At 55.2% G+C, this 25894-nt stretch overlaps 3 protein-coding genes across 3 annotated transcripts in view; 2 read left to right on the top strand and 1 right to left on the bottom strand.

Moving 5' to 3' along the window:
- KIF19 (kinesin family member 19) overlaps positions 1-3352 on the top strand; it is a 29758-nt gene extending 26406 nt beyond the window's left edge. Inside the window, exons 15-20 of the mRNA XM_050764518.1 lie at positions 317-450; positions 693-798; positions 990-1077; positions 1690-2087; positions 2312-2471; positions 2712-3352. Of these exons, the coding sequence (XP_050620475.1) occupies positions 317-450; positions 693-798; positions 990-1077; positions 1690-2087; positions 2312-2471; positions 2712-2842 (1017 nt within the window). The 3' untranslated portion in view covers positions 2843-3352. The remainder of the gene's footprint in view (positions 1-316; positions 451-692; positions 799-989; positions 1078-1689; positions 2088-2311; positions 2472-2711) is intronic.
- Positions 3353-4013: 661 nt separating this feature from the next.
- BTBD17 (BTB domain containing 17) lies at positions 4014-9750 on the bottom strand. Its single transcript, XM_050764312.1, has 3 exons — positions 9611-9750; positions 7846-8122; positions 4014-5328 (listed from the first exon to the last, which is right to left on the bottom strand). Exons 1-3 carry the CDS (start codon positions 9693-9695, stop codon positions 4254-4256), a joined length of 1437 nt encoding a protein of 478 aa, XP_050620269.1. The 5' UTR covers positions 9696-9750; the 3' UTR covers positions 4014-4253.
- Positions 9751-17234: 7484 nt separating this feature from the next.
- GPR142 (G protein-coupled receptor 142) lies at positions 17235-21313 on the top strand. The gene is made up of 3 exons (XM_050764396.1): positions 17235-17997; positions 18887-19045; positions 20111-21313. The coding sequence occupies exons 1-3, from the start codon at positions 17904-17906 to the stop codon at positions 20980-20982; spliced, it is 1125 nt and encodes a 374-aa protein (XP_050620353.1). The 5' UTR covers positions 17235-17903; the 3' UTR covers positions 20983-21313.
- Positions 21314-25894: the final 4581 nt, after the last annotated feature.

Below are 25894 nucleotides of genomic sequence, written 5' to 3'. Positions count from 1 at the left end.
CTGAGTAAGACCCTCATCCCTGAGCACTCCTGGGCATCGCTTGTTCCCACCCAGGGTCTGAGGGTCAGGGCTGGCCATCTGAGATATCACAAATGGCCCCAGGTGCCCTTGCAGGAGACCAAGCATCAGGCAGTGCCACTGGGGATGCCTAGCAGACCACAACTTATCCCCGAGGACCCAAACACCAGCCCACTGCCCTTCTGGGGCTCCCAGGCCATCTTACAACCCTTGTCACCCTGTGAGCCTTTGTGACTCTGTGCTGATTTGGTCCAGGACCAAATCTTCTAACTGTCCATCCTGGCTCCCTCCTCCCCAGGACAGCTCCTTGCCCAAAATTACCCCAGCAGGAACCTCGCTGACCCCAGATTCTGACCCGGAGAGTGTGAAGACACTGAGCTCTGATGCCCAGCGCCTGCAGAACAGTGCTCTCCCTCCCCTCAGCACAGAGAGGTGAGAAGGGGGGCCACCTGCCCCAGCCCCCACCCTGTGCCCTGTCCCAGAGAGGCCAACCCAGACTAAGGCTAAATGGTGAACATGGAGCAGCAATGAGAGGGAGCAGGTGGCCCAGGTCTGGAGCCAGGACTCCTGGGTTCTCTCTCCTTTCACACTGACAGCTTCTCCTCGGGGGTGGGGGTGGGACCTCGGTGAGACAGCCTGGTCTACAGCCACTCATCTTCCTCTGCCAACTTCAGTGAAGGCCACCACGTGTTCAAGGCTGGTACTGGGGCCTGGCAGGCCAAAAGCTCCTCTGTGCCCACCCCACCTCCCATCCAGCTCCGCAGCCTGGTGATGCAGGAGGTGAGCTCTCAGTACCTGATGGCCCCACGAGCTCCGCTGCAGTGGGTGCGGGACACGGGGGTGGACACCAGCAGTTGGGATGGAGCCTTTCCCAAACAGCACCAGCCTGAGGCCCCGCTATGTCTGCTGAGTGGGGCATGGGGTCCCTGCTGTGTTTAAGGGTTTCCTCCTCCCAACACTCCACCTCATAGGCCCCGGCTCAGGACAGCCTGGGCAGCTGGATCAGCTCTTCCCCCGACAGCAGTGAGATCCTGTTGGAGATCCCCTTGTCCCACAAAGGTATGTGTGCCCTCTGCTGCCCTGGCCACCTCGCCTGGCCTTGTCTAAACTGTTCAGATCACCCAGTCCAAAGCCCTTTCCTGCCCTCTTCACTGCCAAGTGCAACCATGCATTGGGTCCTACACATTCTGAAGAGGCGCCATTGCCCCTGAGGATTAGTCAGTCAAGGACACTTAAGGGTCCTCTCTACATCAAGGAGAGACCTTGAGGCAAAAAGGTCTCTTTTTTAGAGAGACCGGGGCAAAACTGGAAATTAGAAAAGAGACATGTGGCATGGAGGATGGTGATCCCCACCCCGCCGCCGCCGCCTCCACTCAGTCATCACTCTAATAGCAAATATCAATTCAATGTCTACCCCCTGGAAAATGTAGGTTGAGCCCATTTTCTCAATTAATCCTGGAAATAACCCGATGGCATTAGTTTTGCCATCCCCCATTTGCAGATGAAAGTGAGGCTCAGAAATGGGCCCAAGTTTCTTGCATAGCAAACCCCTGGAAAGTGCTGGGGTTGAAACCCAGGCAGTCTGGCTCCTACCTACTTCTGCCATGTCAGAGGAGGCTGTTAAGAAGTGGCCTTGATCTCGGGTTGGGGGTTCCCTGTGTCCCGCTGCAGAGAGGAAGGAGATCATGACTGGCACCAAGTGCATCTCGGTGAAGGCCGCCCGGCGGCGCTCGCAGGCCCTGGGCACCGAGGGGCGACACCTGCTGGCACCTGCGACAGAGCGCAGCAGCCTGTCCCTGCACTCGCTGAGCGAGGGCGACGATGCGCGGTCACCAGGCCCGCTGGCCTGCAAGCGGCCACCCAGCCCCATGCTGCAGCATGCTGCCAGTGAGGACAACCTGTCCAGCAGCACGGGCGAGGCCCCGTCTCGGGCAGTCGGGCATCATGGGGACAGTCCTGGGCCCTGGCTGCGTGGCCAGAAGAAAAACCTGGGCAAGAAAAGGGAGGAGTCGCTGGAGGCAAAGAGAAGGAAGCGGAGGTCCCGATCCTTCGAGGTCGCCGGGCAAGGGGTGAGGCAAGGCGCAGGGTGCGGTGTCTAGGCACTCCCATAGCAGCTGGGGGCCTGAGGGCTGGATTTCTCCAAAGGCTCCAGGGCACCTCTAGCCTACCCCACACCTGGAGACACCACCCTCCACAAAGTCTCTGTCCCCAGCCTGGTATAGTAGCTGGGACAGATCCTGGTAGCAGATCCCTGTGCCGCTCTCATCCTCACCCCACTGTTCAACCATCACAGCTCTCCCACCCCAAGACACACCTCCTGGGGTCCCATCAGGCGGAGCGCATCTCAGACCACAGGATGCCAGTGTGCAGGCACCCAGCCCCTGGTATCCGGCATCTGGGAAAGGTCACACTACCTTTGGCCAAAGTCAGACTCCCTCCAAGCCAGAACACGGGTCAGTATGGGCAAGGAGGGGATGGGGAAGGGAGGTCTCCCCCAGGCCGGGCAGCAGAGAAGACACATTGCATTTCCTGCGCCTCTGGCTGCCCCTTGCTGGAAGCATGGTTCTAGCAGAATATTCATGAGACTGGCATCTTGGCGTTGTGCCCATAGAGAGTTCAAGGCCACAGGGTGATGGGAGAGGAGTTGGGGAGGCATTCCGAAACCACTGATCCTGCCCCTTTCCCTGTTGCAGGCCCCGGGGACTCCTCACCCCTGGCTGTTCCCCCCAACCCAGCTGGTGGTTCTCGACGGGCTACCCGTGGGCCCCGCCTGCCCCACGGTACAAGCACCCATGGCAAAGATGGATGCTCCTGGCATAACTGAGGGGCCCTGCCTGGAACTGGCTCTCTTGCCCCCCAAGACTGAATGGGGCCTAACAGGGCATGGGAGGTGGAGGCTGGGCAGTGGAGATGACCAGGAAGTAGGAGCTCAGGATCTCAGCAGGCCGGGGCTCCTGAGACCCAGGAACTGGGGTGTCTGCCCAACCCTCCCATGCTTTCAGTGCCACCGGGGAAAAGAGGTGAGGCCAGGGGACATGGCCGGGATGGCTGGGCTCCCTGGCCTCCCAGCCCTGGACAGAATGCTGTTGCCAAAACCCTGCACAGCCATGAGGCCAGCCTTGGCCTTGGAAATGGAGGAGAGCAGCTGGCAGTGAGATGGGGCTCCTGGCCCACGTGTGGGGCATGGGCATCCTGGATGGTTGGGGAGGCACCGACAGGCACTTCACTTATTACAATTGGGGATGTGGGTGAGGGAGGGAATCTGGTTTTGTTACTTGGCAGTGGCCTTTTCTCCCCTTTCCTTTTTAACAATAAAATCGCATTTGGGTCTTGATGGTTGTGTTGGAAATTTTACCTTGTCTGGAATGTGGGGTGGCCATGACTAAGATTCCACCAACTCCCCCTCCCCCCGGTCCCCATCTACCCCTGGCTCACTGTATAACACCAACCTACAAATACCTGCGGGAGAGGGGTTTTGTTGTAGATCCTGAGCCCTCTCCCCAGGGTAGGGCTGGCAAGATCCATTATGTCCCTATCCCACTGGTCTTCACACCTGCCCAGGCACCCTCCCAGGAGAGATCAGGGACTTGGAGCAGCCCAGATGCCAGAAAGTCTCACAACCCAGATGAGGCGGTTGCGCCTCAAGGTCAGGGCTCAGAAACTGCCCAGCTAAGCCCCTCAGCCTCAAAGTGAGGAAACTCCTGCAAGGGGAATGGGGCATTCCCTGACTCCCTCGCAAGGGGAATGGGGCGTTCCCTGATTCCCCAGCAAGGGGAATGGGGTGCTCCCTGACTCCCCTGCAAGGGGACTGGGGTACTTCCTGTCTCCCAGGCAGGTGGGTTGCTGTGACCACGTGGGTGCTTTTACCTAGCCTAGTTCTGTGTCTGGGTTGGGGGGAAAGCTCAACAAAGGGGAGTGAAACCCCTAAACCCCCTGGCTTGTGGGATCCTCCCCAGGTTGTTTTTACCCGGAAACTGAGTGGTTCAATCATCCCCTTACCACTCTGAGCATCGGTTTATTCAGGACCAAGAATGTTCCTTCAAGTCAGCTGTGAAATCAGCTCTTGAAACCAGGCATCTTGTCTACCACGCCTCACCTGGACTCCACCCCAGCCCTAGGGTGGCCGGCACCTGGCCATCCAGGGTACCAGGCTTGTTGCCACCTCCACACTCGCCTTGCCCTTCCCAGACCCACAAGGAGCACCTAGGCCAGGCCTTTACTCCCCGACCCCGAGGCTACTTGGGGGTCCGGATAAGGGTGTGGTATACGGGCTTGACGATGAGGTGCAGGTGCAGGGCGTTCTCCACCAGGTACTCTGAGTTGCGCCGCTGCAGGTCGGCGTGCGCCAGGAAGTCGCCGGCCTCCTCGCTGCTCTGGTGGAAGCTGTAGGCGTGGCGGACCAACAGGCGGCCCTGCTGGCGCGCTCCCACCAGCACGGTCTTCTGGAAGCTCACGCCCGCCGCGTCGCCGCCGCTGCTGGCCGGCGTCACCACCAGCCGCGGTCGGCCGTCCTCGGGGCGCGCGGCGGGCAGCGCTGTGCCCGCGGCGTCCGCGTAAACGGGCCGCAGACTGACGGGCAGCCAGCGCGGCGAGAAGAGCACGTTCCAGGTGACCCGGCGGCCCGCGTCGTGGCCACTCGGGCCCAGCTGCGTCTGGAAGCTGGTGCTGCGGTCGTCGCGGGCCGGGTTGTTGATGACCCACGGGGCGCCCCAGGCTGGCGCGAGGTAGTTGCGGGGCAGGAAGGCGCTGCCGTTGACGTCGAAGAACTTGGCGTAGTGCAGCGGCGACGCGGCGTGGAACTGGTAGGCCTGCAGCAGGAGGTCGGCCACCGCGGGGCCGTGGCGCGCCAGGGCAGCCGAGCGCGCCTGCAGTTGGAACAGTTGTGCCGGTGGGATCATGGGGTAGCGGATGGCGCGCAGCGCCCGCTCGGCCACGGCAGGGGGCGGCCGCGCGCGACCCAGCCAGGCCTCCAGCGCTTGGAACAGCTCCAGTTCGTCCTGCAGCACCAGGTCCGAGCGTTGCAGGAGCTGCCACAGCAGCTCGGGGCTCACGGCGCCCCATTCGGCGCTGGCCACCACGGCCGACAGGTTCCAGGCAAGGAACTGCAGGCAGCTCTCACGCAGGGCCTCGTCCCCGGTGCCCACCGCGTAGTGGTACCAGCCCACCGCCGGGCCCGCGCCTCCAGCCAGGTGCGCGCGCATGTAGTCGGCCACGCCGCGCTGCAGGGAGGCCACGCCGTACTTGGTGGCCAACCTGTGCAGGGGGATGGCCTGGGTCAGCAGCACAGTCAGCTCCCCGCAGTACAGGTACCTGCGGGAGAGACCAAGAGGTGGGGTGGGGTCAGGGCGGTACCCACCTCCCAGCATAGCTTTTTCTGAGTCCACAGGGGACGCGGCCTGGAGTTGGAGCTTCACGGTTCAGGTGCAAATACAGTGGAAGCCCCACCCTGAGGCTTCCCATGTTTTCCTTTCAAGGACCCTTCCAGGCCATTCTTACTTCACAGGCTCTTCTTTCCGTTTCCGTGGTGATGTAGAAATTGCCTGCCTTGACTGTGCCTGTACTAGGCCTGCAGCTCTAGGCCGGAACAAAACAGACGTGGCTCCTGCCGTTGGGGTTTACAGTCTGGTTGGGATCCATGGCCTGCCTTCTCCTTGCCATGAGTCTGGGCAAGTCACTGAATTTCAACGAACCTTAGGTTAATCGATCATCTGGGAAAGGGGGAGTGGCACACACCCCTCAGGGTTATTGTGACAACCAGAGGAGAATAAAGAATCTTGCTACAGGCCAGGTGGGTGCCAGTGGCTCACACCTGGAATCTCAGCACTTTGGAAGGCCAAGATGGGAGGACTGCTTGAGGCCAGGAGTTCAGGACCAGCTTGGGCAACATAGCGAGACCCTACCTCTACCAAAAAAAAAAAAAGTTAAAACATTAGTCATGCGGCCGGGCGCGGTGGCTCAAGCCTGTAATCCCAGCACTTTGGGAGGCCGAGGCGGGCGGATCACAAGGTCAGGAGATCGAGACCACAGTGAAACCCCGTCTCTACTAAAAATACAAAAAATTAGCCGGGCGCGGTGGCGGGCGCCTGTAGTCCCAGCTACTCAGGAGGCTGAGGCAGGAGAATGGCGGGAACCCGGGAGGCGGAGCTTGCAGTGAGCCGAGATCGCGCCACTGCACTCCAGCCTGGGCAACAGCGTGAGACTCCGTCTCAAAAAAAAAAAAAAAAAAAAAACATTAGTCATGCTTGGTGGTGCACACTTGTAGTGTCAGCTGCTTGGGAGTCTGAGTCAGGAAGATAGCTTCAGCCCAGGAGTTCAAGGCTGCCGTGAGCTACGATCATGCCACTACACTCCAGCTTTGTTTTGTTTTTTTTTTTGTTTTGAGATGGGGTCTTTCCGTGTTGCCCAGGTTGGTCTCAAACTCCCGGACTTGAGCAGTCCTCCCACCTTGGCCTCCCAAAGTGCTGGGAATGCAGGTGTGAGCCCCCATTTCTTTTTTGCAACCTCGCCTTTTGTTTTTCTTCTCCTGCTGTTGATGATCACTTGTGCTGAGTATCTCTCCCTCTCACTTCATCTGCTGCTGTCCCGCTGCTCACCCTTCCTGCCAGTCCCCACTGGCACACGGCACTGCCCTTGCCCCATAGGAGTGCGGCAGCCACTGCCAGCCATCTTCCCCAACATCCATTTCTCCCTTTTCCCCTGCGTGATTGCCTCTGGGAATAAAAGACCACATTTCCCAGGCTCCCTGATAGTGGGCATGGCCATGTGACTAACTGCTGGTCAATGGGCACAGTTTGGGATTTGCAGGAAGGCTGGTTAAATGCAACTGATTCAGGATAACAGGAAGACCCTTTTTGCCCTTCTGTCTTATCCCCCTTCCTGTTGCCTGGAACTTGGAAGCAATGTATGGAATTCTGCAGACATCTCATCTGAGCCGTTAGAACAGAGTTACTTTCTTAGACACTAGTGTGAATGGCACTCCCTGTGCAGCACCATGGCAGGAGGCAGGAGAGAGCCGTCTAACTTTTTCAACTCCCTAGCCCTGTGGTTCCAAACCTGGCCAAACACCAAAACCACAGAGATGCTTTAAAATAAAAAATATTCCTCTATAATGGAATATTTAGGAAAATAAAAAGTAAAAAAATAAAATAAAAAATGATTGCTGGCCCTAACCCTAGACCTGAAACTGATGATCCAGGTTGGGACCCATGAAACTGTGGTTTTTTTGTTTGTTTGGTTGGTTCGTTGGTTGGTTTTTTTGAGACAGAATCCTGCTCTGTTGCCCAGGCTGGAGTCTAGTGGCACAATCTCAGCTCACTGCAAACCCAAACTCCACCTCCCAGGTTCAAGCGATTCTCCTGCCTTAGCCTCCCGAATAGCTGGGATTACAGTTGCACGCCACCACACCCAGCTAATTTTCTATATTTTTAGTAGAGACGGGGTTTCACCATGTTGGGCAGGCTGGTCTCGAACTCCTGACCTCAGGTGATCTGCCTGCTTCGGCCTCCCAGATTGCTGGGATTACAGGCATGAGCCACCATGCCCAGCCCCAAAACTGTAGTTTTTAAAAGCTGTCCCATGGCCAGGTTTGGAAACAGCTCTGAGGGGGTTACCAGGAACTGAAAGTGACATCAAACTGTGCAGATGACACAGGCAAAGACAGGGAGCTGTACAGTGGAAGAAGGCATGCAGGGGTCACTGTCATCCCAGTGATGTCTGGGGAAACGGACATAACAACCTCTAAGGGCCTGGGCTTCCCTGACCCTGTAGGTGGAGGAGCCAGGGGACTGAGGAAGGGATGAAGCTTCCCCCTAGTCTTCCCCGTCCCACCTGATGAACTTGTCGAAGACCGCGGCGCAGTCCCGTGGCTCCTGCAGCACCGCCTCGCTCTGGTTACTCAGCAGCTCCCGGAACAGCTCGCTGTGCAGTCCCAGCAGCAGGCGGTGGGCGTGGAAGACCCGGACCTCGTCGGTGCCCACAGCCTGCACCCGCAGAACCACGTCACTGGCGTTGCCCTGTCGCAGCAGCTCCTGCAAGCGCTGGAGCACCGCCTGGGAGTGGTTGATGGAGGTGCCAGCTGCCTCCCCACCAACATCGGCTCTCTGGGCTGCAGCAGGAAGGAGCACAGCACAGCCTGAGAGGGCGTCCGGGCCCAGGACCTCAGTCGGGGGTGGAGAGCGACCAGCTGGAGACATATGCATGGGTGTGAGCAGAGAGCAAGATGGGCCTAGGCAGACTCTGTGTGCACACCTGTTTGTGCCCACGAGGCGCATGGATGCATCTGTGACACACAAACACATCCTGGGTGGGAAGGTCATGCCAGTGCAAACCCCAAGTGGATGCTCTTGGACGTGGGCACATTCAGGCAGGGAGAGGTTGTGCTCAGGTTTGGGACAACATGCCCAGAACTCACCTCCGTGCTGCCAGCTCCCAGGCAAGGGTTGAGGAAACTCGTGGTCCCACCCTTCTCACCTCCTAAAGAATTGTCCATGTAACCCCTTGGAGCAGTAGTCAGAAGTGGTGCCTTCACTAACAAATATTTACTGAGCACTTACTATATGCTAAACATTCTCCTAAGAGCTTGGGATATGGCAGTGGACAAAGCAAGCCAAGTTCTTACGCTCATAAAAGCACAAACTGACATATCAGACAGGTAAGACGCACACAAATAAGCACTCCAGTTTGTAAGGAGCCAGCCAGGGAACCAGTGCCAAGGCGTGATCCAGCCCTGCAAAGGCCCTTGAAGGGAATGGGCCTGGGGTACTGGGAGCAGAGAGAGTGTTAGGGAGGCCAGAGCAGTGGCAGGAGAGAGGGTGTGCGACGAGGCTGCAGGTGTGGAAGGGAAGCTGTTTTCCAGGCCCAGCTCTTCCCTCTTGGGTCCTGATCTCTGAGACAGAAGCCCACTTTCTGTGGGTGGCCAGCAGGGGACAGGAGAAAGTGCGAAGGGCCAGCTGGTGCTGGAACAGAACTTCTGGGTAACTGAGCATCGAGGCCGGCTAGGCCGGCCCTTTTCTCATGCTCCAGGGATGAGAATGACAGTCAGATGGGGATGTGCACTCAGTTACAGAAACTGTCAGCAGCTCTCCCAAGCCGAGAACAGCAAGGGGAGCCTTGCTGAGGGAGGCGGGCAGGGGCCTGATAGCAGCAGATGGGCCCCGGCCACATGCGCGCGCACGCACAGCACATGCAGGCCCGTGGTGCACACAGGAGAGAAGGCTCACACAGGAGCAGAGCATCTGTGCATGAGAGAGGGAGGCCAAGGGAGAAAGGGAGGGTGAGAGAGAAGCGGGTAGTGCATTTCCCAGCCCTGCCTCCCCCAGCTGTCACTTTGAAGGACCTGAATGCTGATGGCGTCCCCATTCAGCCTCTGCCCAGGACAATGGGCAATGGAGGGTCCTCTTGTCCTTAAGACCCCTGCCCGCCTGCCCGCCTGGCCCCTCCTTCCTTCAGAGAGATGAGTCCGTGGAGCTGTCCAGTCCACCCCGTGCTCTCCCCAGCAGCTGGACACCGCCCCCTCCCGGCCGGCTACGTGCAGCCAGGGCTGGGATGTCCTGCTGCTCCACCCTGCCCCGCACCTGGCTCACTGCCCACTCACCTGCACGTGTGACCAGGCCCACCAAGGTCAGCATGGCCCAGAAGCTGCCCCAGGACCCAGGCTTGGAGTAGCCTCTCCTAGGCATCTTTGTGCTCAGCCCCCAAGTCCACTGGAGGGACGGTGAAGCCCAGACCACTCTGCTCACATCCCTCTTCCTTATATAGGATCCAGCACAAGGGGACGGCACCCCCCTTCCTGCCTGGCCTCCCTCCCCCACTCAGCCTCCTCCATGGATTGGTGGAAACTGGCCCCAGCTGTTGCCCAGGCAACCACTTAAGCCAGAGAGCGGCAGCCCCGGGGGCTATTGTGCTGCCTGTGGGCCCCCAAGGGGAACAGATCCGGAACCCTCCTCCCCCAATCTCCTTACCACCCAGCAGGGCTAGCCGTGTCTCTCCCTGGAAAGTTTCAGGCTCTCTGGAGAATAGGCGAGGGGCTCCAGGACCACTGGCAGCCATTGGCCTCCCCCAACCCCAGGCCTCAGCCCTGGCACGGAGCGCACTTGGCAACGTCGTGGCTGGAGCGCCATGGTGAGCCGGCTGCAAAGGAAGGGCCTGGAAGAGGAGAGGAGAGGCGGCTGAGGCTCCCACCCCTCCCCCACTCCCATTTGGGGTGGGTCAGCTCCTCAGAGAAAAGCTCAGGCATCTCTCGAATAGGGGCCCATGGATAACTGGTATCAGTTGCACATTCTTTGTTGGAGAAGGTTCCCGGAGTGCTGTGGGGAGGGTGATGGGCTGGCAGGAAAGTTCTGAAGGGACTGTGACTGTCACCTCCCCCAGGGGCAAGCTGAGCCAGGTGGCAGGGCTGGGCATAGAGCAGATGCCCCCTGCCCCGTGTACCACTGCATGGGCGACCCCTGCCCAGAGCGGAGCTGGCCACCTTCCAGCTCTGCGCTCCAGCCAGCCCAAGGCTGGGTACTGTCTGCCCTGCTGTTTCCTGGCTTGAATTCTCCTTCTCCAAGTGGCCTCAGGTCTCTGAGTTCACCTCCTTGGAAGGCTTCTTTTACCAGCTTCTGTCTTCTTTCCAACTGTAATTTTTCCTTTTCCAGAGTTCCGAGGAGGCATGCTGCAGGCCTGGTGTCTCACTCCCACTGTCGGGAGACTGAGGCAGGGAGCTGGGTTGCAGTCTCAGTTGGGTTAGTGCAGAGGAGTGCTCTTCTAAAAACAAAGGCAACAGAGAGAGGAAGGTGAGGTCTGGAGCTCAGCGGAAGCGTGTGTGTGTGTGTGTGTGTGTGTGTGTGTGTGTGTGTGTGTGTGTGTGTGTGTGTGTGTGTGTGTGTGGTGGCATGCTGTGAGTCCTCACCTTTGCAGGGAGCCAGCAGGGTCTGCCCCAGCTCTTCGTGGGAGGGACTCTTTTGAGCTTGGCTAACTGAAGTGGGTGGCTCCCAAGGGATCTGACTCGGAGGCAGGGTTCTGGGTTGGGGATGAATTGAATGTTCCTCTCCCTGGCTCTCTGGATCCCAGGGGCCAGCTCGATGCATTGATTTCTGCCTCTGGCTGGCACAGAGACCCAACAGCTCCACCCCCTCTCTGGAGCCACAGAGAGAGCAAGAACTGGGTCTGGCACCTGCCTCGTCCGGGTTGGCAGAGTTGGAGATCTCCAGCCCAGCGGAAACCCCTCCGGCTGCCCTGACTTTCATGCCTGGCTCCCCTCGTCCAAATCCACTATCCCTTGCCCACTGGCTGCCCGCCTGCCCTTCCCATGGGCTGTACCATGCCCTGGCTCAACCCAGCAAGTCCGAGTCTCCATGCAGCAGGGCAGCCCTTGTCCCTGAGGGCATCCCAGCTTCCAAGCACAGTGCTTTCAATAGGAATGTTATTGATGATAAGAGAACCCGCTACTCAGAAAACTGTCGTTTGATATTTGTGCCTCTCAACTCCAGCCTCCTTCAGCCTCTGCATCAGTCATTCTTTGTTTTGTTTTGCTTTTCTAGAGGCAGAATCTCTCAGTCACCAAGGCTGGAGTGCAGTGACGCAATCATAGCTCACTGCAGCCTCAAACTCCTAGGCCCAAGCGATCCTCCTGCCTCAGCCTCCCAAGTAGCTGGGACACAGGCAGTGCCACCATGCCCAGCTAATTTTATATCAGTCATTCTTGAAGGGTAGCCACCTGCATTAGAATCTCCCATGCTCCACCTTGGAACCGGAATTTTCAGGGGCAGGGTCTGGCTGTCTGTATTTTCTAAGTACTCCCAGACAATTGATACACACACCCAAGACAAGCTCTACCTACTAGAGTTCCATTGGTGGCATTTCAAGTGTGAAGGAAGCTGGGAGGCCCTGGATCATCAAGAAGACCCGGGAGAGTCACCTCTGACTCCCCATCTCTGGCAGGCCCCACCTCCCATTATTTCTAACCTCCCTTATCCCTGGCCCTAAATCGAATGATTTAGAAACTAGCTTTCCACATAGAGGCATGCTCTGTTCTCATTTTCTTAACTGAGCACTGCTGGAGTGTCTGTGTGTGTGTGTGTGTTATGCATATGCACACGTGTATGCAGTGTGTGTGCATGTGCATATTTGTGTGTGTGCGTGTTGTGTGTGCTGTGTGTGTTATGCATATGCACACGTGTGTATGCAGTGTGTTTGCATGTGCATATTTATATATGTGTGTGTGTGTTGTGTGTGCATGCATATTTGTGGATATGTGTGTGTGGTGTGTGTACTTGCATGTTTATGTATGGGAGAGTGTCCTGGGGCGGGAGAGAGGAAGCCAGGTGTTTGCCCTGAGCATTCTTTTTTATTTTTCTTTTGAGATGGAGCCTCACCCTGTCACCCAGGCTGGAGTGCAGTGGCGCCATCTCAACTCACTGCAACTGCCACCTTTTGGGTTCAAGCAATTCTCCTGCCTCAGCCTCCTGTGTAGCTGGGATTATGGGTGTGCACTACTATGCCCAGCTAATTTTTTTATTTTTAGTAGAGACAAGGTTTCACCATGTTGGCCAGACTGGTCTCGAACTCCTGGCCTCAGGTGATCCTCCTGCCTTGGCCTCCCAAAGTGCTGGGATTTCAGGCATGGGCCACCGTGCTTGGCCAAGTCTTTGAGAGGAAGGATCTGCAGCACTGCATATATATCTATATACACATATGTATATAGATATATATACACATGTATATACACATATTTATATATATACACACATATACACACACATATATACACATACACACATATATACATATATACACATACACACATATATACACACACATATACACATATGTACACATACACATACACACACACATATATATACACATACACACACATATACACACACGTATACACATATATATACACACATATACACATATACACATACACATATATACACACATGTATATACATATATACACATATGCACACATATATATACACACACATATATACACACATACACACATGCATATATATACACACACATACACACATATATATACACACATACACACATGCATATATATACACACACATACACACATATATATATACACATACACACACATGTATACACACATATATATACACATACACACACACATATATATATACACACACATATATTGGCTCTGTGGATCTGGGAGCTCCATAATTCCTTGAAGGCAAGTCTGATGAGTTCACAAGCCAGCACCATCCCAGAGAGGAGTGTTACTTCCCGCCCCAGACGGGAGTGTTTATAGCCCAAGCCATGTGTCCGAGGTCTTATGACCAGGAACCTCAGAGGCAGGATTTATTTTTCGAGTTCTGAGTTCTGCTTGACTTTTCTTTTTTCTGATTTTGTTGTTGTTGTTAGAGATGGGGTCTCACTCTTTCACCCAGGCTGGAGTGTGATGGCACTTTCATAGCTCACCACAGCCTCAAATTCCTGGGCTGAAGCAATCCTCCAGCCTCAGCCTTCCAAGTAGCTGGGACCACAGTGTGAACCACTGCACCTGGCTACTTGATTTTTCTTTCCACAACCCCATGTTGTCTTTTTTTTTTTTTTTTTGAGATGGAGTCTCGCTCTGTCGCCAGGCTGGAGTACAGTGGTGCAGTCTCGGCTCACTGCAACCTCTGCCTCCAGGGTTCAAGCGATTCTCCTGCCTTTGCCTCCCGAGTAGCTGGGACTACAGGTACCCACTACCACGCCCAGCTAATTGTTGTATTTTTAGTAGAGACAGGGTTTCATCATGTTGACCAGTATGATCTCGATCTCCTGACCTCATGATCTACCCGCCTCGGCCTCCCGAAGTGCTGGGATTATAGTCATGAGCCACCGCGCCCGGCCCATGCTGTCTTTTGGGGGAAGTTTTTTCCGTTGTGATAAGTGATCCTTTTGGACAAGGAATCTCTAGTATTATAAAAGCAATGGAAAAACTCTTGCAAGCTTGGGATCAGATGAAGAGTTTCTGAATCTGCAAAGGGGGTGATCAGACACTGGGCTGTGATAACACCTCAGAGGGGTGGGCTCCAGACGCAGCCTGGCCCTACCTGGCATCCTCCTTTGCATCTGTAGTGCTTCCTGTCCTGACTTAGGGTTCCCTGAGTCACTGGGCCGCTTGGATTGGGGACAGGAAATCATGGGTTTAAGTTCTAGGACCCGTGTACTCAGGGGAGCACATAAAGATAAATATGAGGCCAGGCACGGTGGCTCACATCTTTAATCCCAGCACTTTGGGAGGCTGAGGCGGGCGGATCACTTGAGGTCAGGAGTTCAAGCCCAGCCTGGGCAACATGGTGAAACCCTGTCTCTACTAAAAATACAAATTATCAGCCGGGTGTGGTGGCTGGTGACTGTAATCCCAGCTACTTGGGAGGCTGAGGCAGGAAAATCGTTTGAACACTGGAAGCAGAGGTTGCAGTGAGCTGAGATTGCACCCCTGCACTCTAGCCTGGGCAACAGAGCGAGACTCTGTCTCAAACAAATAAACAAACAAAAAACCTTAAATAAGAAGGAATCCTTGGCCAGGTGCAGTGGCTCACATCTGTAATCCCAGCACTTTGGGAGGCCAAAGCAGGTGGATTGCATGAGCCCAGGAGCTCGAGACCAGCCTGGGCAACATGGTGAAACACTGTTTCTACAAAAAATACAAAAATTAGCTGGGTGTGGTGGCGCATGCCTATAATCCCAGCTACTCAGGAGGCTGAGAAAGGAGGATCGCTTGAGCCTGGGAGTTCGAGACTGCAGTGAGCTATGATCACACCACTGTACCACAGCCTGGGTGACAGAGTGAGACCCTGTCTTGAGGTGTGGGGAGGCAGAAGGAAAAAAGAGAGAGAGAGAAAGAGAGAGACCCTTGTGCTCATGCCTGGTAGCTCTGGCTGGACTGATCAGAGCTGAAGACTTCAGAGACCAAAAATGTCAAGGTGTGGCCGGGCGCGGTGGCTCATGCCTGTGATCCCAGCGCTTTGGGAGGCCCAGGTGGGCATATCTCCTGAGGTCAGGAGCTCGAGACCAGCCTGGCTAACATGGTGAAACCCCATCTCTACTAAAAATACAAAAAATTAGCCGGGCATAATGGCGGGCACCTGTAATCCCAGCTACTTGGGAGGCTGAGGCGGGAGAATCGCTGGAACCCAGGAGGCAGAGGTTGCAGTGAGCCAAGATCACGCCATTGCACTCCAGCCTGGGTGACAGAGCGAGACTCCGTCTCAAAAAAAAAAAGAAAGAAAAAAAAGTTAAAGTGTATGGCTGGGTCTTCATAACATCTTTCACCTTGCCCAGGCTGACTCAGAGCTGTCTGCCTTGGTGGATAGAATCCCTTCCACCGTGGGCTAGCAGCCTACCCTGGCCACTGACACCACACCATGTAGGAAAGAATTGCCACCACCAAGAAGGGACCTCTGATGTCTGTACAGGCTGTGTGCTGGCTGATGACTTGGCTGCCCTGTCCTGTCTGCTGCTGGCACTGAACCGGACATCTCCAGGCTCCACCTCTTGAACCATGGATCCCAGCATTGTCAGCAATGAGTACTATGATGTTGCCCGTGGATGCACAAGATCCAGTGGGACCCCACTTCCCTGCAGGACATCACTGCTGTCCTGGGTACGGAAGCATATACTGAGGAAAACAAATCAATAGTGTCCCATGCACAGAAAAGCCAGCATTCTTGGCTCAGCCATTCCAGGTGGCTGAGGTCTTCACAGGTCATACATGGGGAAACTGGGACCTCCGAATAAGACCATCCAAGGGGCTGGGCGTGGTGACTCACGCCTGTAATCCTGGCATTTTGGGAGGCCGAGGCTGGCAGATCACGAGGTCAGGAGATCGAGACCATCCTGGCTAACACAGTGAAACCCCATCTGTACTGAAAATACAAAAAATTAGCTGGACATGGTGGCGGGCGCCTGTAGTCCCAGCTACTCGGAGGCTGAGGCAGGAGAATGGTGTGAACCTGGGAGGTGGAGCTTGCAGTGAGCCGAGATCACGCCACTGCACTCCAGCCTGGGCAACAGAGCGAGACTCTGTCTCAAAAAAAAAAAAAAAAAAAAAGACCATCCAAGGACTCCAGCAGTTTCTGCCAGGTGAACCCAGCCGTCTCCCAGAACAGACCTTCTATGGGGTGGGATTCTAAGTTGCTGGAAGGACGTGCATGGGGCATAATTTTAGCAAACTTAGTCCCCCTCCTCCATCTCTCCCTCTCCTCTCTCTGAATCCAGAGAGCTCTAGTTTTGTGACAGCCTTGGTTGAAACCATTGTGTTCTGTCTGAAGAATATTTAAAGTTTCCAATCAAGTGTATATCCCTCAAAAAAACAAAGTGGGCTTGGCATGGTGACTCACACCTGTAATCCCAGCTCTTTGAGAGGCCAAGGCAGAAGGACCACTTGAAGCCTGGAGTTCCAGACCAGCCTCGGCAACACAGCGAGACCCCAAACTCTCTATATATCTATACATAAAATAAAATTTAAAAAACAAGGTGTAGGGACAGGGTAGGGACTCGGTAAATGTTGGCGGGGACCCTCCTTGCCCCTCACCCATGGCAGCTCCTTGAAGAGAGGTCCTGCCTTCTCTCACCCCTAGCCTCCCGCTGCAAGGAGGTGGTGGCCTGGGGCGTCATCTGTGCTCCTTGCACTTTCTGGGGCTGGGGTCCCAGCACTCCACCAGAGGACCTTTCCTGAGCAGGCAGCTCCCTCTCCAGTCTCACTGCGCCGCCCAGGGTGCCTGGCCAAACCATGCGACTTTCAGGCTTGCAGGATCAGGATGTGGCCACCAGGGGGTAGCAGAGCCTCTGCTGTGAGTATCTGAGGGAGTGTTGGGGCGGGGGATTCCAGGCTCCGATGTGAGATCTAACTCCCAGAGCTGGGAAGCTCCCTATATTTCCTGCCATATTTTCTGCTGCATTCCCAGAGGACAGGCCGTGGGAGGTGATTCCAGGGGGACCTGAGCTCTCCTCCCAAGGCCATCTATGGGGTGTGTATGTACCGGGTGCCTGCTTGTGGGCTGCTCCAGTCACTCTTCCTCTAGGGCAGGGGAGCCAGAGCTGCAGATTCTGGCCTCTGAGTGCTCACCGGCACCGGCTGGTGTTTATTTGCCAGGGATTGATATTCTTGAGGGATGATCCATTTCACTAGGGCCAGGAAAACAACAGCTTGCAGGACTGTGGTTTCCCAGCACCGGCTGCAGGCAGCCTGGTCTGGCTGCTCCCAGGGCATGCCCCACCCTGTGCACGACTGCCTGTCATCCTGCCCCTGGGGGCAGCCCCCACCTCCCCCACCATGGTCACTGCAGGACTGACCCTGTACACCTGGTCCCCTGGGCCTCTTGGGATCATAGCCCTGTCTGTGGCAGCCTCAACCCTCCTACCTGGCACGACTCCCCCAACTCCTCGCAGAGGTGCTCTTCTCTCTTCCCTCCCAGTCTGGATGCTCAGAGTCAGCACCCCGAGTCCTTCTGCCTGTCCCCAAAGTCCTCAGCCTCAGGATGTGACCCCAGCTGAGCCCAGGCCAGCTCACAGAGTGCCCCGGGGCAGGAGGCAGCCCCCCAGAACCCCCATCCTGCCATCCTGCCTCTTCTCCTCACTTCCTGCTCCCCCAGGCGTAGACAGACCTGTGAACCTCACGCCACCCTCAGCTCGTCTCTCCCGAAGCTGAAGCCCCTGCCCAGCCCGACCCCTTCTCCTGCCTGCACGCCTTAGAGGACCCTGGTTTGCTCTACCAGCAGCTACCCTCGCTCTTTCCCCGGTGCCTCCGCCCACCGATTCCTTCCTCCTCCTTCCCCCGCCCCACCCCCCTGCACTAATAGGCTCAGTGTCTCGGGAAGGATCCTGGGGCAAATAACCACTTGGAGAGCCAAGGGGTGAGAGGTGCAGCTGGCGATGCTGACAGAGAGCTGCGGGGACCCTCAGGAAAAGCCACAGGTGACCCAGGACTCAGGGCCCCAGAGCATGGGGCTTGAGGGACCAGAGACAGGTAAGGCATCTTGAAGTACGGTGTGCTGGGGGCAATCAGGTGGGAAGGCAGAAGGGAACAGGAGGCAGGTTAGGGACCTAGAGGGTGGAGTAGGGGCCGAAGCTGAGAGTGAGTGAGCAGTGAGCCCCCGGGCTGCAGCAGGAAACGAAAAACTGGAGTTCTACCTGAAAGAGACGTGCAGTGTGGTTTCAGGGGAACAGGGGCCAGAGTGGAAGGTGCTCATCCTAGACCAGCCACCTTACCCCTGTGGACTCAGTTTCCCCATCTGTGGACCTGGGCCATTCCAGCTTTAGTGGTGCTCACCTCTGAAGAGGGTCTCTTTAGCTTAGAAAAGAGGGGGTCCTAGCAACAGCCTCTCCTTAGAGGGGGACAGCTGTTGAGTGGAGCTGTGCAGCCCTGGGGCCTCCACTGTGGGCCTCCCAGAGAGGTCCCTGTGTGTGGCCAGTGTCACCTGGGTCAGAATTGCCCAGATGCTGATGACAAGCACAGCTGCTGTGACCCCGCTTCAGACCCTCTGGCCCAGCCCGCCCAGAGGAGGCCCAGGAGCCTGCATCTCCACAAGTGCCCCCGTGATCCTGTTTCAGAGCCCCTGCTAGGCAGGGTGAGGACCCATGGGGAGCAGTGGTCTCTATGGCAGCAGACCGTGCTGCCATGGACTTCACATCAGTGAGGGAGCCAGGCCACTGAGGGAGTGGGGTGAGGTGGGGTGGGGGTGAGGGTGGTCTCGGCAAGAATTCTCACAGCAACAGACAGTGCACTCAGCTGGGTCTGACTAGAGGGTCTGCACAGAGCAGGGTGACTAGAAAGACCCCAGGTCAGGGCGGGGCTGCTGCCCAGCCAGGTTAGAAATAGACCAGAGGCTCTGACTCTGCCCGTCCTCCCCTTCTAGCTGGCCAGCCACGAGTGACCCTGCTGCCCACACCCAACGGCAGCGGGCTGAGCCAGGAGTTTGAAAGCCACTGGCCAGAGATCCCAGAGAGGTCCCCGTGTGTAGCTGGCGTCATCCCTGTCATCTACTACAGTGTCCTGCTGGGCCTGGGGCTGCCTGGTGAGTGGAGAGCTGGGGTCTGGGGACTTGGGCTTGGCCAGAAATGGGGATCCTTCTTCAATGGGTGCCAGTCCTCTGTGTTGACCCCTGAGGCCCTGGATCATAGACCCCTGGTCTTTCCTTGCCATTGTCAGGGTGTTCTGGGTCACTGGGGAGTAAAAGTAAGGGGCTAGGATTGGGGGTGCTCACGGCTAAACCCAAGTTTTCCCCAGCAGTGAGCACCCTCTTAGGATAGCAAAATTCACATAGGAACTGGCTGAGCTCAGTACCAAGCTCCCTGTGCTGCCCATGCCTTCAGAGAGCAGAGCTGGGGGCAGAGGTAGGTGCACGGATATGGGAAGAATGGGTGGTCGTCTCGGCCCTGGGGCTTTCTCCAAGTCTGATAGCTAAACCCATGTCTGTGTCCAGGGACGCCTCCACTCTGGAGGATACAGAAAACCTAAAAAGGACTTGAAGGACAATGCCATAGGACAGGTGGCTTCTCTTTTATTTATTTATTTATTTATTTATTTGAGATGGAGTCTCGCTCTGTCACCCAGGCTGGAGTGCAGTGGTGTGATCTCAGCTCACTGCAGCCTCCGCTTCCCAGGTTCAAGTGATTCTCCTGCCTCAGCCTCCCAAGTAGCTGGGATCATAGGCATGCACCACCATGCCTGGCTAATTTTTAATAGAGATGGGGTTTCTCCATGTTGGTCAGGCTGGTCTGGAACTCCTGACCTCAGGTGATCTGCTCACCTTGGCCTCCCAAGGTGCTGGGATTACAGGCGTGAGCCAGCACGCCCAGCCAGGACAGGTGGCTTCTGAGGACACCCTGCCATGTGCACTTACCTGTGTATAACTGGGGTACAGCCAGTGGCTTGCAGTGGATGGACAGGGCAGAGGTGGCCTGGGTTGCCTTCTGGGCAAAGTGGGGTTTCAGAAGGATCCGGAAGGAGAAAAAACAGAAGCCAGCACAGCCTCTGCACACGCAGATGGGGAGGGGCGATGGCGACACCTTGGAAAGCAGAGTCTGAACTGTCTTCTGATACCTCTGCCTCTCCCCTCCCTGACCTTGGCTGCCACCAGTCAGCCTCCTGACCGCAGTGGCCCTGGGCCGCCTTGCCACCAGGACCAGGAAGCCCTCCTACTACTACCTTCTGGCACTCACGGCCTCGGATATCATCATCCAGGTGGTCATCGTGTTCGCGGGCTTCCTCCTGCAGGGAGCCTTGCTGGCCCGCCAGGTGCCCCAGGTTGTGGTGCGCATGGCCAATATCCTGGAGTTTGCTGCCAACCACGCCTCAGTCTGGATCGCCATCCTGCTCACAGTTGACCGCTACACTGCCCTGTGCCACCCCCTGCACCATCGGGCCGCCTCGTCCCCAGGCCGGACCCGCCGGGCCATTGCTGCTGTCCTGAGTGCTGCCCTGTTGACCGGCATCCCCTTCTACTGGTGGCTGGACGTGTGGAGAGACGCCGACTCACCCAGCACTCTGGACGAGGTCCTCAAGTGGGCTCACTGTCTCACTGTCTATTTCATCCCTTGTGGTGTGTTCCTGGTCACCAACTCGGCCATCATCCACCGTCTACGGAGGAGGGGCCAGAGTGGGCTGCAGCCCCGGGTGGGCAAGAGCACAGCCATCCTCTTGGGCATCACCACACTGTTCACCCTCCTGTGGGCACCCCGGGTCTTTGTCATGCTCTACCACATGTATGTGGCCCCTGTCCACCGGGACTGGAGGGTCCACCTGGCCTTGGATGTGGCCAACATGGTGGCCATGCTCAACACGGCAGTCAACTTTGGCCTCTACTGCTTTGTCAGCAAGACTTTCCGGGCCACTGTCCGACAGGTCATCCACGATGCCTACCTGCCCTGCACTTTGGCATCACAGCCAGAGGGCATGGCGGCAAAGCCTGTGATAGAGCCTCCGGGACTCCCCAGAGGGGCAGAAGTGTAGAGAAAGGGGCCCAGCTGGGGAGCTCAGGGTGGCTCATGGCCACATGTACTGGGGCCTTTGAGGTTGTGCTCAAAAAACGTTTATCAACACCTTGCTTTCCTTGGGTGGGGGTGAGGCTACTCGTTTGGGTGTGGCTCCCAGGTAGAGAGGAGGACAACTTAACCGACGCTCACATTTGCTTCACCAGCAATCCCTATTTCCTGGGAAGATGAAAGGGCACTGCCAGGAACAGGCTAATAACATCAGTGCTGTGGGCATTCCTTTGAGGGGGGCATTTTGCCTGGCTCATCATGAATGCAGATACATGTTGGTTGAACGGATGGAAAAATGGACAGAAGGATGGATGGATGGATGGATGGATGGATGGATGGATGGATGGATGGATGGATGTGAATTGTCTCCAGCCCACCCCCCTTTCCTGGTGCCTGTCTCTCATTCCCTGAATGGATCACCTCTCCAGCTCCCAGTGGCAATGCCAAGAGTTTGAAAAGGAAGATATCTTCAGGACTTAAAGCATTTCTTAGGCTGGGGGAATCAAAGAGGTTGAGCTGAGCAATGGGAGGGGACTGCTTGGGGGACAAAAGCCCCCAGGGCCAGCCAGAAAGGGGTGATCTTAAATCAGATGTGAGGAGCCCAGGCCCATGTCTGTCCAGCCACAGGAGACACAGCCCCATAGGTCTCAAACACGCTGGTTCGATTCCACATTACTCCCTGCCCTAAGCCAGAACAGGTTCATGGGCCCAGAACCAGCACTGGGGCTGTAGTTTTTGTTGTTGCCAATGAGGAGAAAGAAAATGGTCTCTTAACCCAGGGTCCTAGGAGAACAGGAAAGGAGGACCTAGCTGGAGATGACCCTGAGATTCTGCTGAGTGACCCGAGTCCACATCCCTTGGGGAAAGGTCTTTTCCTCCACCAATGGGAAGCGGGAGTTGGCAGAGCCGATCAGGGCCATGAGGAGCTCTGCTCAGCACCTCCAGCCTCTCCAGGGAACCTCTCCAGGGCCCCTCTCTCGTCTCAGCACCACCATCCCAGAGAGGCAGCTGGGAGGCATTAGCAGATGGAACTCCCACCTGCTCAGGCTGTGGGTAAACACATTAGCGCTCAGCCAGTACCACTTTCTGTTTCCTGGTCAGGCTGAGCTGACCTTTGTCCTGAATGGGAGGTTCAGACCTGCCCCCACCCTCTTAGTGGGATGACATCAGTGAAAGAGCTGTTTGTGCTCCCAGCACACAGTCAATGCAGAATCAATGCTCCCAGCACATGGTCAATGCAGAATCAATGCTTGGCTTTCCACTTTGCCTCTCTGCTTCTCCCCAGAGCAGGGATGTCCAGATGGGGAGGTTCAGCTAACCCAGAAAGAGGATAATGTGGGTCTCCAATGTGTTAGCCATGATTCTCAACTCCAAAAAGCTCTGAAAACCAAAACATGTTTCCAAACTTTGCCACAAACACATTTAGTGGCACAATGTGACCTGAACTGATGTGAGGTGATTTTTGGTCCTGATGTTGTCCTGTGATTGTGAATCCTGCCAGCCGCACCCGGGACTGCTAGTGGAGTGATCATGCACGGCTGTCCACACCCCACAGATTGTGATCGAACACACACCACCAGAGCCACACAGCACCTTCCTCTGCTCTGACATATTCTGAATTCCAAGACACATGTGGTGCCGAGTTCAGAGAAAGGATTGAGGACCTGTAAACCCAACATTTCTGCTCCAGGATGGTCTACACTGACCCTGAGCAGTTGTTGAGGATTGAGGACCCCCCGCTGCCCGCACCTCCATGTGCACACACAGATGTGTCCCCAGGCAGGGGACAATGTCGGCCCCAGCCCAGCCTGAGCCTGCCCTACAGAAGCGGACACGAGAAGAAAGCACAAAGTTCCATGGATGAAGAACTAAATAGAACAACCTGCAGGGACCCTGCAGGAGAGAACCCAGTATCAGGGAAGAGCATCTGTGTCTCCATGGGTGGCAACAGCAGCTGGGTCTAGGCCAGAGACAGGATGCCTTCCTCAGCTGTCTTGGGGGGCTGTCTTCCAGGAGGCCACCTGTAAGATTGGCTCACCTGTCTCTGAGCACCAGTGAAACCAGGAACTTCCAGAAACTGTTGGGGAGGCTCTTTCAAGACACAGTTTTGTTTTGTTTTGTTTTGTTGACATGAAGTCTCACTCTGTCACCCAGTCGCTCAGGCTGGAGTGCAGTGGCGTGATCTCAGCTCACTGCAACCTCCGCCTCCCGGGTTCAAGTGATTCTCCTGCCTCAGCCTCCCGAGTAGCTGGGACTACAGGTGCCCACCACCACATCCAGCTAATTTTTGTATTTTTAGTAGAGACGGGGTTCCACCACGTTGGCCAGGCTGGTTGAGACAATTTTGCATTGAGCCACCATAACCCTGGTGTTAATATTCCTATAACTTCACTTATACCAACAGGCTAGGGCAATATCCGTGTTTTCAAACACCCCTGCATCCGGAGTATTGGAACTGTTTTACAAACTTAGGAAATTGAGACATAGAGAGATTAAACGGTATGCCCCTAGCCCAGAGCTGCTCAAGAGCAACGCTGAGACTCAAACCCAAGTCTGCTGGTTCCTGGTCCATTGTCTGTTCCACCCCACACCTTGCAGGTGCTCTCAGATGTAGAAGATTAGAGGCAAAGAGGCAAATCACTCTCGGGGATCTTTTGCATTGCTTAGAACTTTCTAGTGCTGGGCTTATCAGAGTTGAGAATCAGTATCACATTTTCCTAATAAAATGCATTAGGTGATCAGGCACAGTGGCTCACGCCTGTAATCTCAGCACTTTGGGAGGCAGAGGTGGGAGGATCACTCGAGGTCAGGAATTCGAGACTAGCCTGGCCAACATAGTGAAACCCCATCTCTACTAAAAAGTCCAAAAACTAACTGGGCGTGGTGGTGGGTACCTGTAATTCCAAGTACTCGGAGGCTGAGGCAGGAGAATCACTTGAATCCAGGAGATGGAGGTTGCAGTGAGCCAAGATTGCACCATGGAAGCACCATGGAACTCCAATCTGGGCAACAAGAGTGAAACTTCAACTCAAAACACACACACACACACACACACACACACACACACGGTAACAGTTTCTTTTTAGCATTTGTGTAACCTTTAATAAAATGAAGTGATAATCGCCTTGGTAAGCATGTCACTGAAATGTAAATGAAAAGTATTATTAAATCTGCCACTCTCTCAACTGGCTTCTAGAGGAGAGAAAGACTTAAATGGTTTCAGTTTATTGTTCTTCCCTTCTCCCTCCATACCCTACCCACCCATCTGCTGAAATATCTTAGCTAAAGAAAATCCTTTTTGAGATTCTGAGTTTCTTTCCTAACAATTCCCTCCACACGTTTGATGTGCTGGTTGATCTTACTGTCTATCAATCATCCTTTGTTAATATCTGAGGATAGTTATTGCTCACGTGTCTTTCATTTCTTCCCAAGCCTATGTATGATTTTTGCTGTTTGGAAGTTGGTTGACAAATTGTTTCCTGGACTCTATTAGTTTTCAAGCGTTGCCATAACAAAATACCACAGACTGGGTGGCTTAAACAACACCCAAGTTTTTGTTCGTTTGTTTGTTTGTTTTGGGGATGGAGTCTCGCTCTGTCGCCCAGGCTGGAGTGCAGTGGCACAATCTCGGCTCACTGCAACCTCCACCTCCTTTGTTCAAGTGATCCTGCTGCCTCAGTTTCCCAAGTAGCGAGGACTACAGGCGCACATTACCACGCCCGGTTAATTTTTGTATGTTTAGTAGAGACAAGGCTTTCACATGTTGGCCAGGCTGGTCTCGAACTCCTGACCTCAAGTGATCCACCTACCTCAGCCTCCCAAAGTGCTGGGATTACAGGCATGAGCCACCACGCCTGGCGAGAAATGTGTTTTCTTACAATTCTGGAGGCTGGAAGTTCAAAACAATGTATCGACCAAATGTAGTGACTCACACCTATCATCTCAGCAATTTTGAAGGCTGAGGCAGGGGGATCACTTGAGCCCAGGAGTTCAATACCAGGCTAAAGAGCATAGCAAGACCCTGTCTCTACAACAAATACAAAAATAGCTGGATGTAGTGGAGGATCACCTGAGCCTAGGAGGTCGAGGCTGCAGTGAGCCAAGACCACGCCACTGCACCCCAACCTGGGCGACAGAGTAAAGGGTGACCTTGTCTAAAAAGAAAAAGAAGAAGGTGTTAGCAGCTTGGGTTGCTTCTGAGGCCTCTCTCCTTGCCCTGCAGAAGGCCACCTTCTTCTCCCTGTGTCCCCACATGGCCTTCCCTCCATGCACACCTCCAGTGTCCCTGTATGTCCTAATCTTTTCCTATAAAGACGCCAGTCAGGTTGGATGAGAGCACACTCTAACAGCCTCATTTGAACTTCATCACCTTTCAAGGCCCTATCTCCAAATGCAGTCCCATTTTGAGGTACTGGGGATTAGGTCTTCAACATATGAATTTGGTTTGGGGGAAACTATGGGTATTTTAAAGACAAATGTTCCTTGGCTGTGGATCCAGGCTTTAATAAAAGTCACTTTTCTCTTGGCTGTATACGAACTGCCCCCACCTTTCTCTTCTCCTTGGCTGGCGTAACGGGACTCAAAGCCAGTCTCGTATCTTTAAACATGATCTCTCCTTTCTTCCTGGAAGATCTTGAAGTTTTTGAAGATTCAACCTTGTTGAACAGGTACCTGGAGGCGGGTCTGTTAATTTCCACACGGAGAGTATCTTTTCATTCAGAAAAGGTTCTTTTCTTTCTTTTCTCGTTCTCTTCCTTCCTCCCTCCCTCCCTCCCGCTCTCCCTCCCTTCCTTTCTCTCTCTCTCTCTCTCTTTCTTTCTGAATGGGGGTTGCACCATGTTGCCCAGGCTGCTCCTGAACTCCTGGGCTCAAGTGATGTG

The sequence above is a fragment of the Macaca thibetana genome, chromosome 16 (genome assembly GCF_024542745.1).
Source record: "Macaca thibetana thibetana isolate TM-01 chromosome 16, ASM2454274v1, whole genome shotgun sequence".
Classification (NCBI taxonomy): domain Eukaryota; kingdom Metazoa; phylum Chordata; class Mammalia; order Primates; family Cercopithecidae; genus Macaca; species Macaca thibetana.
This window is presented reverse-complemented; position numbering and strand designations above follow the sequence as displayed.

What these genes read in the sequence shown, in the direction of transcription:
- GPR142 (XM_050764396.1), top strand. Translation starts at nt 17,904, where the DNA reads ATGCTGACAGAGAGCTGCGGGGACCCTCAGGAAAAGCCACAGGTGACC. An exon ending in GCTTGAGGGACCAGAGACAG is followed by an intron (nt 17,998 to 18,886) that starts GTAAGGCATCTT and finishes CTCCCCTTCTAG; the next exon opens with CTGGCCAGCCACGAGTGACC. An exon ending in GCTGGGCCTGGGGCTGCCTG is followed by an intron (nt 19,046 to 20,110) that starts GTGAGTGGAGAG and finishes GGCTGCCACCAG; the next exon opens with TCAGCCTCCTGACCGCAGTG.
- BTBD17 (XM_050764312.1), bottom strand. Translation starts at nt 9,695, where the DNA reads ATGCCTAGGAGAGGCTACTCCAAGCCTGGGTCCTGGGGCAGCTTCTGG. An exon ending in GGGCCTGGTCACACGTGCAG is followed by an intron (nt 8,123 to 9,610) that starts GTGAGTGGGCAG and finishes TTCCTGCTGCAG; the next exon opens with CCCAGAGAGCCGATGTTGGT. An exon ending in GTCTTCGACAAGTTCATCAG is followed by an intron (nt 5,329 to 7,845) that starts GTGGGACGGGGA and finishes TCTCTCCCGCAG; the next exon opens with GTACCTGTACTGCGGGGAGC.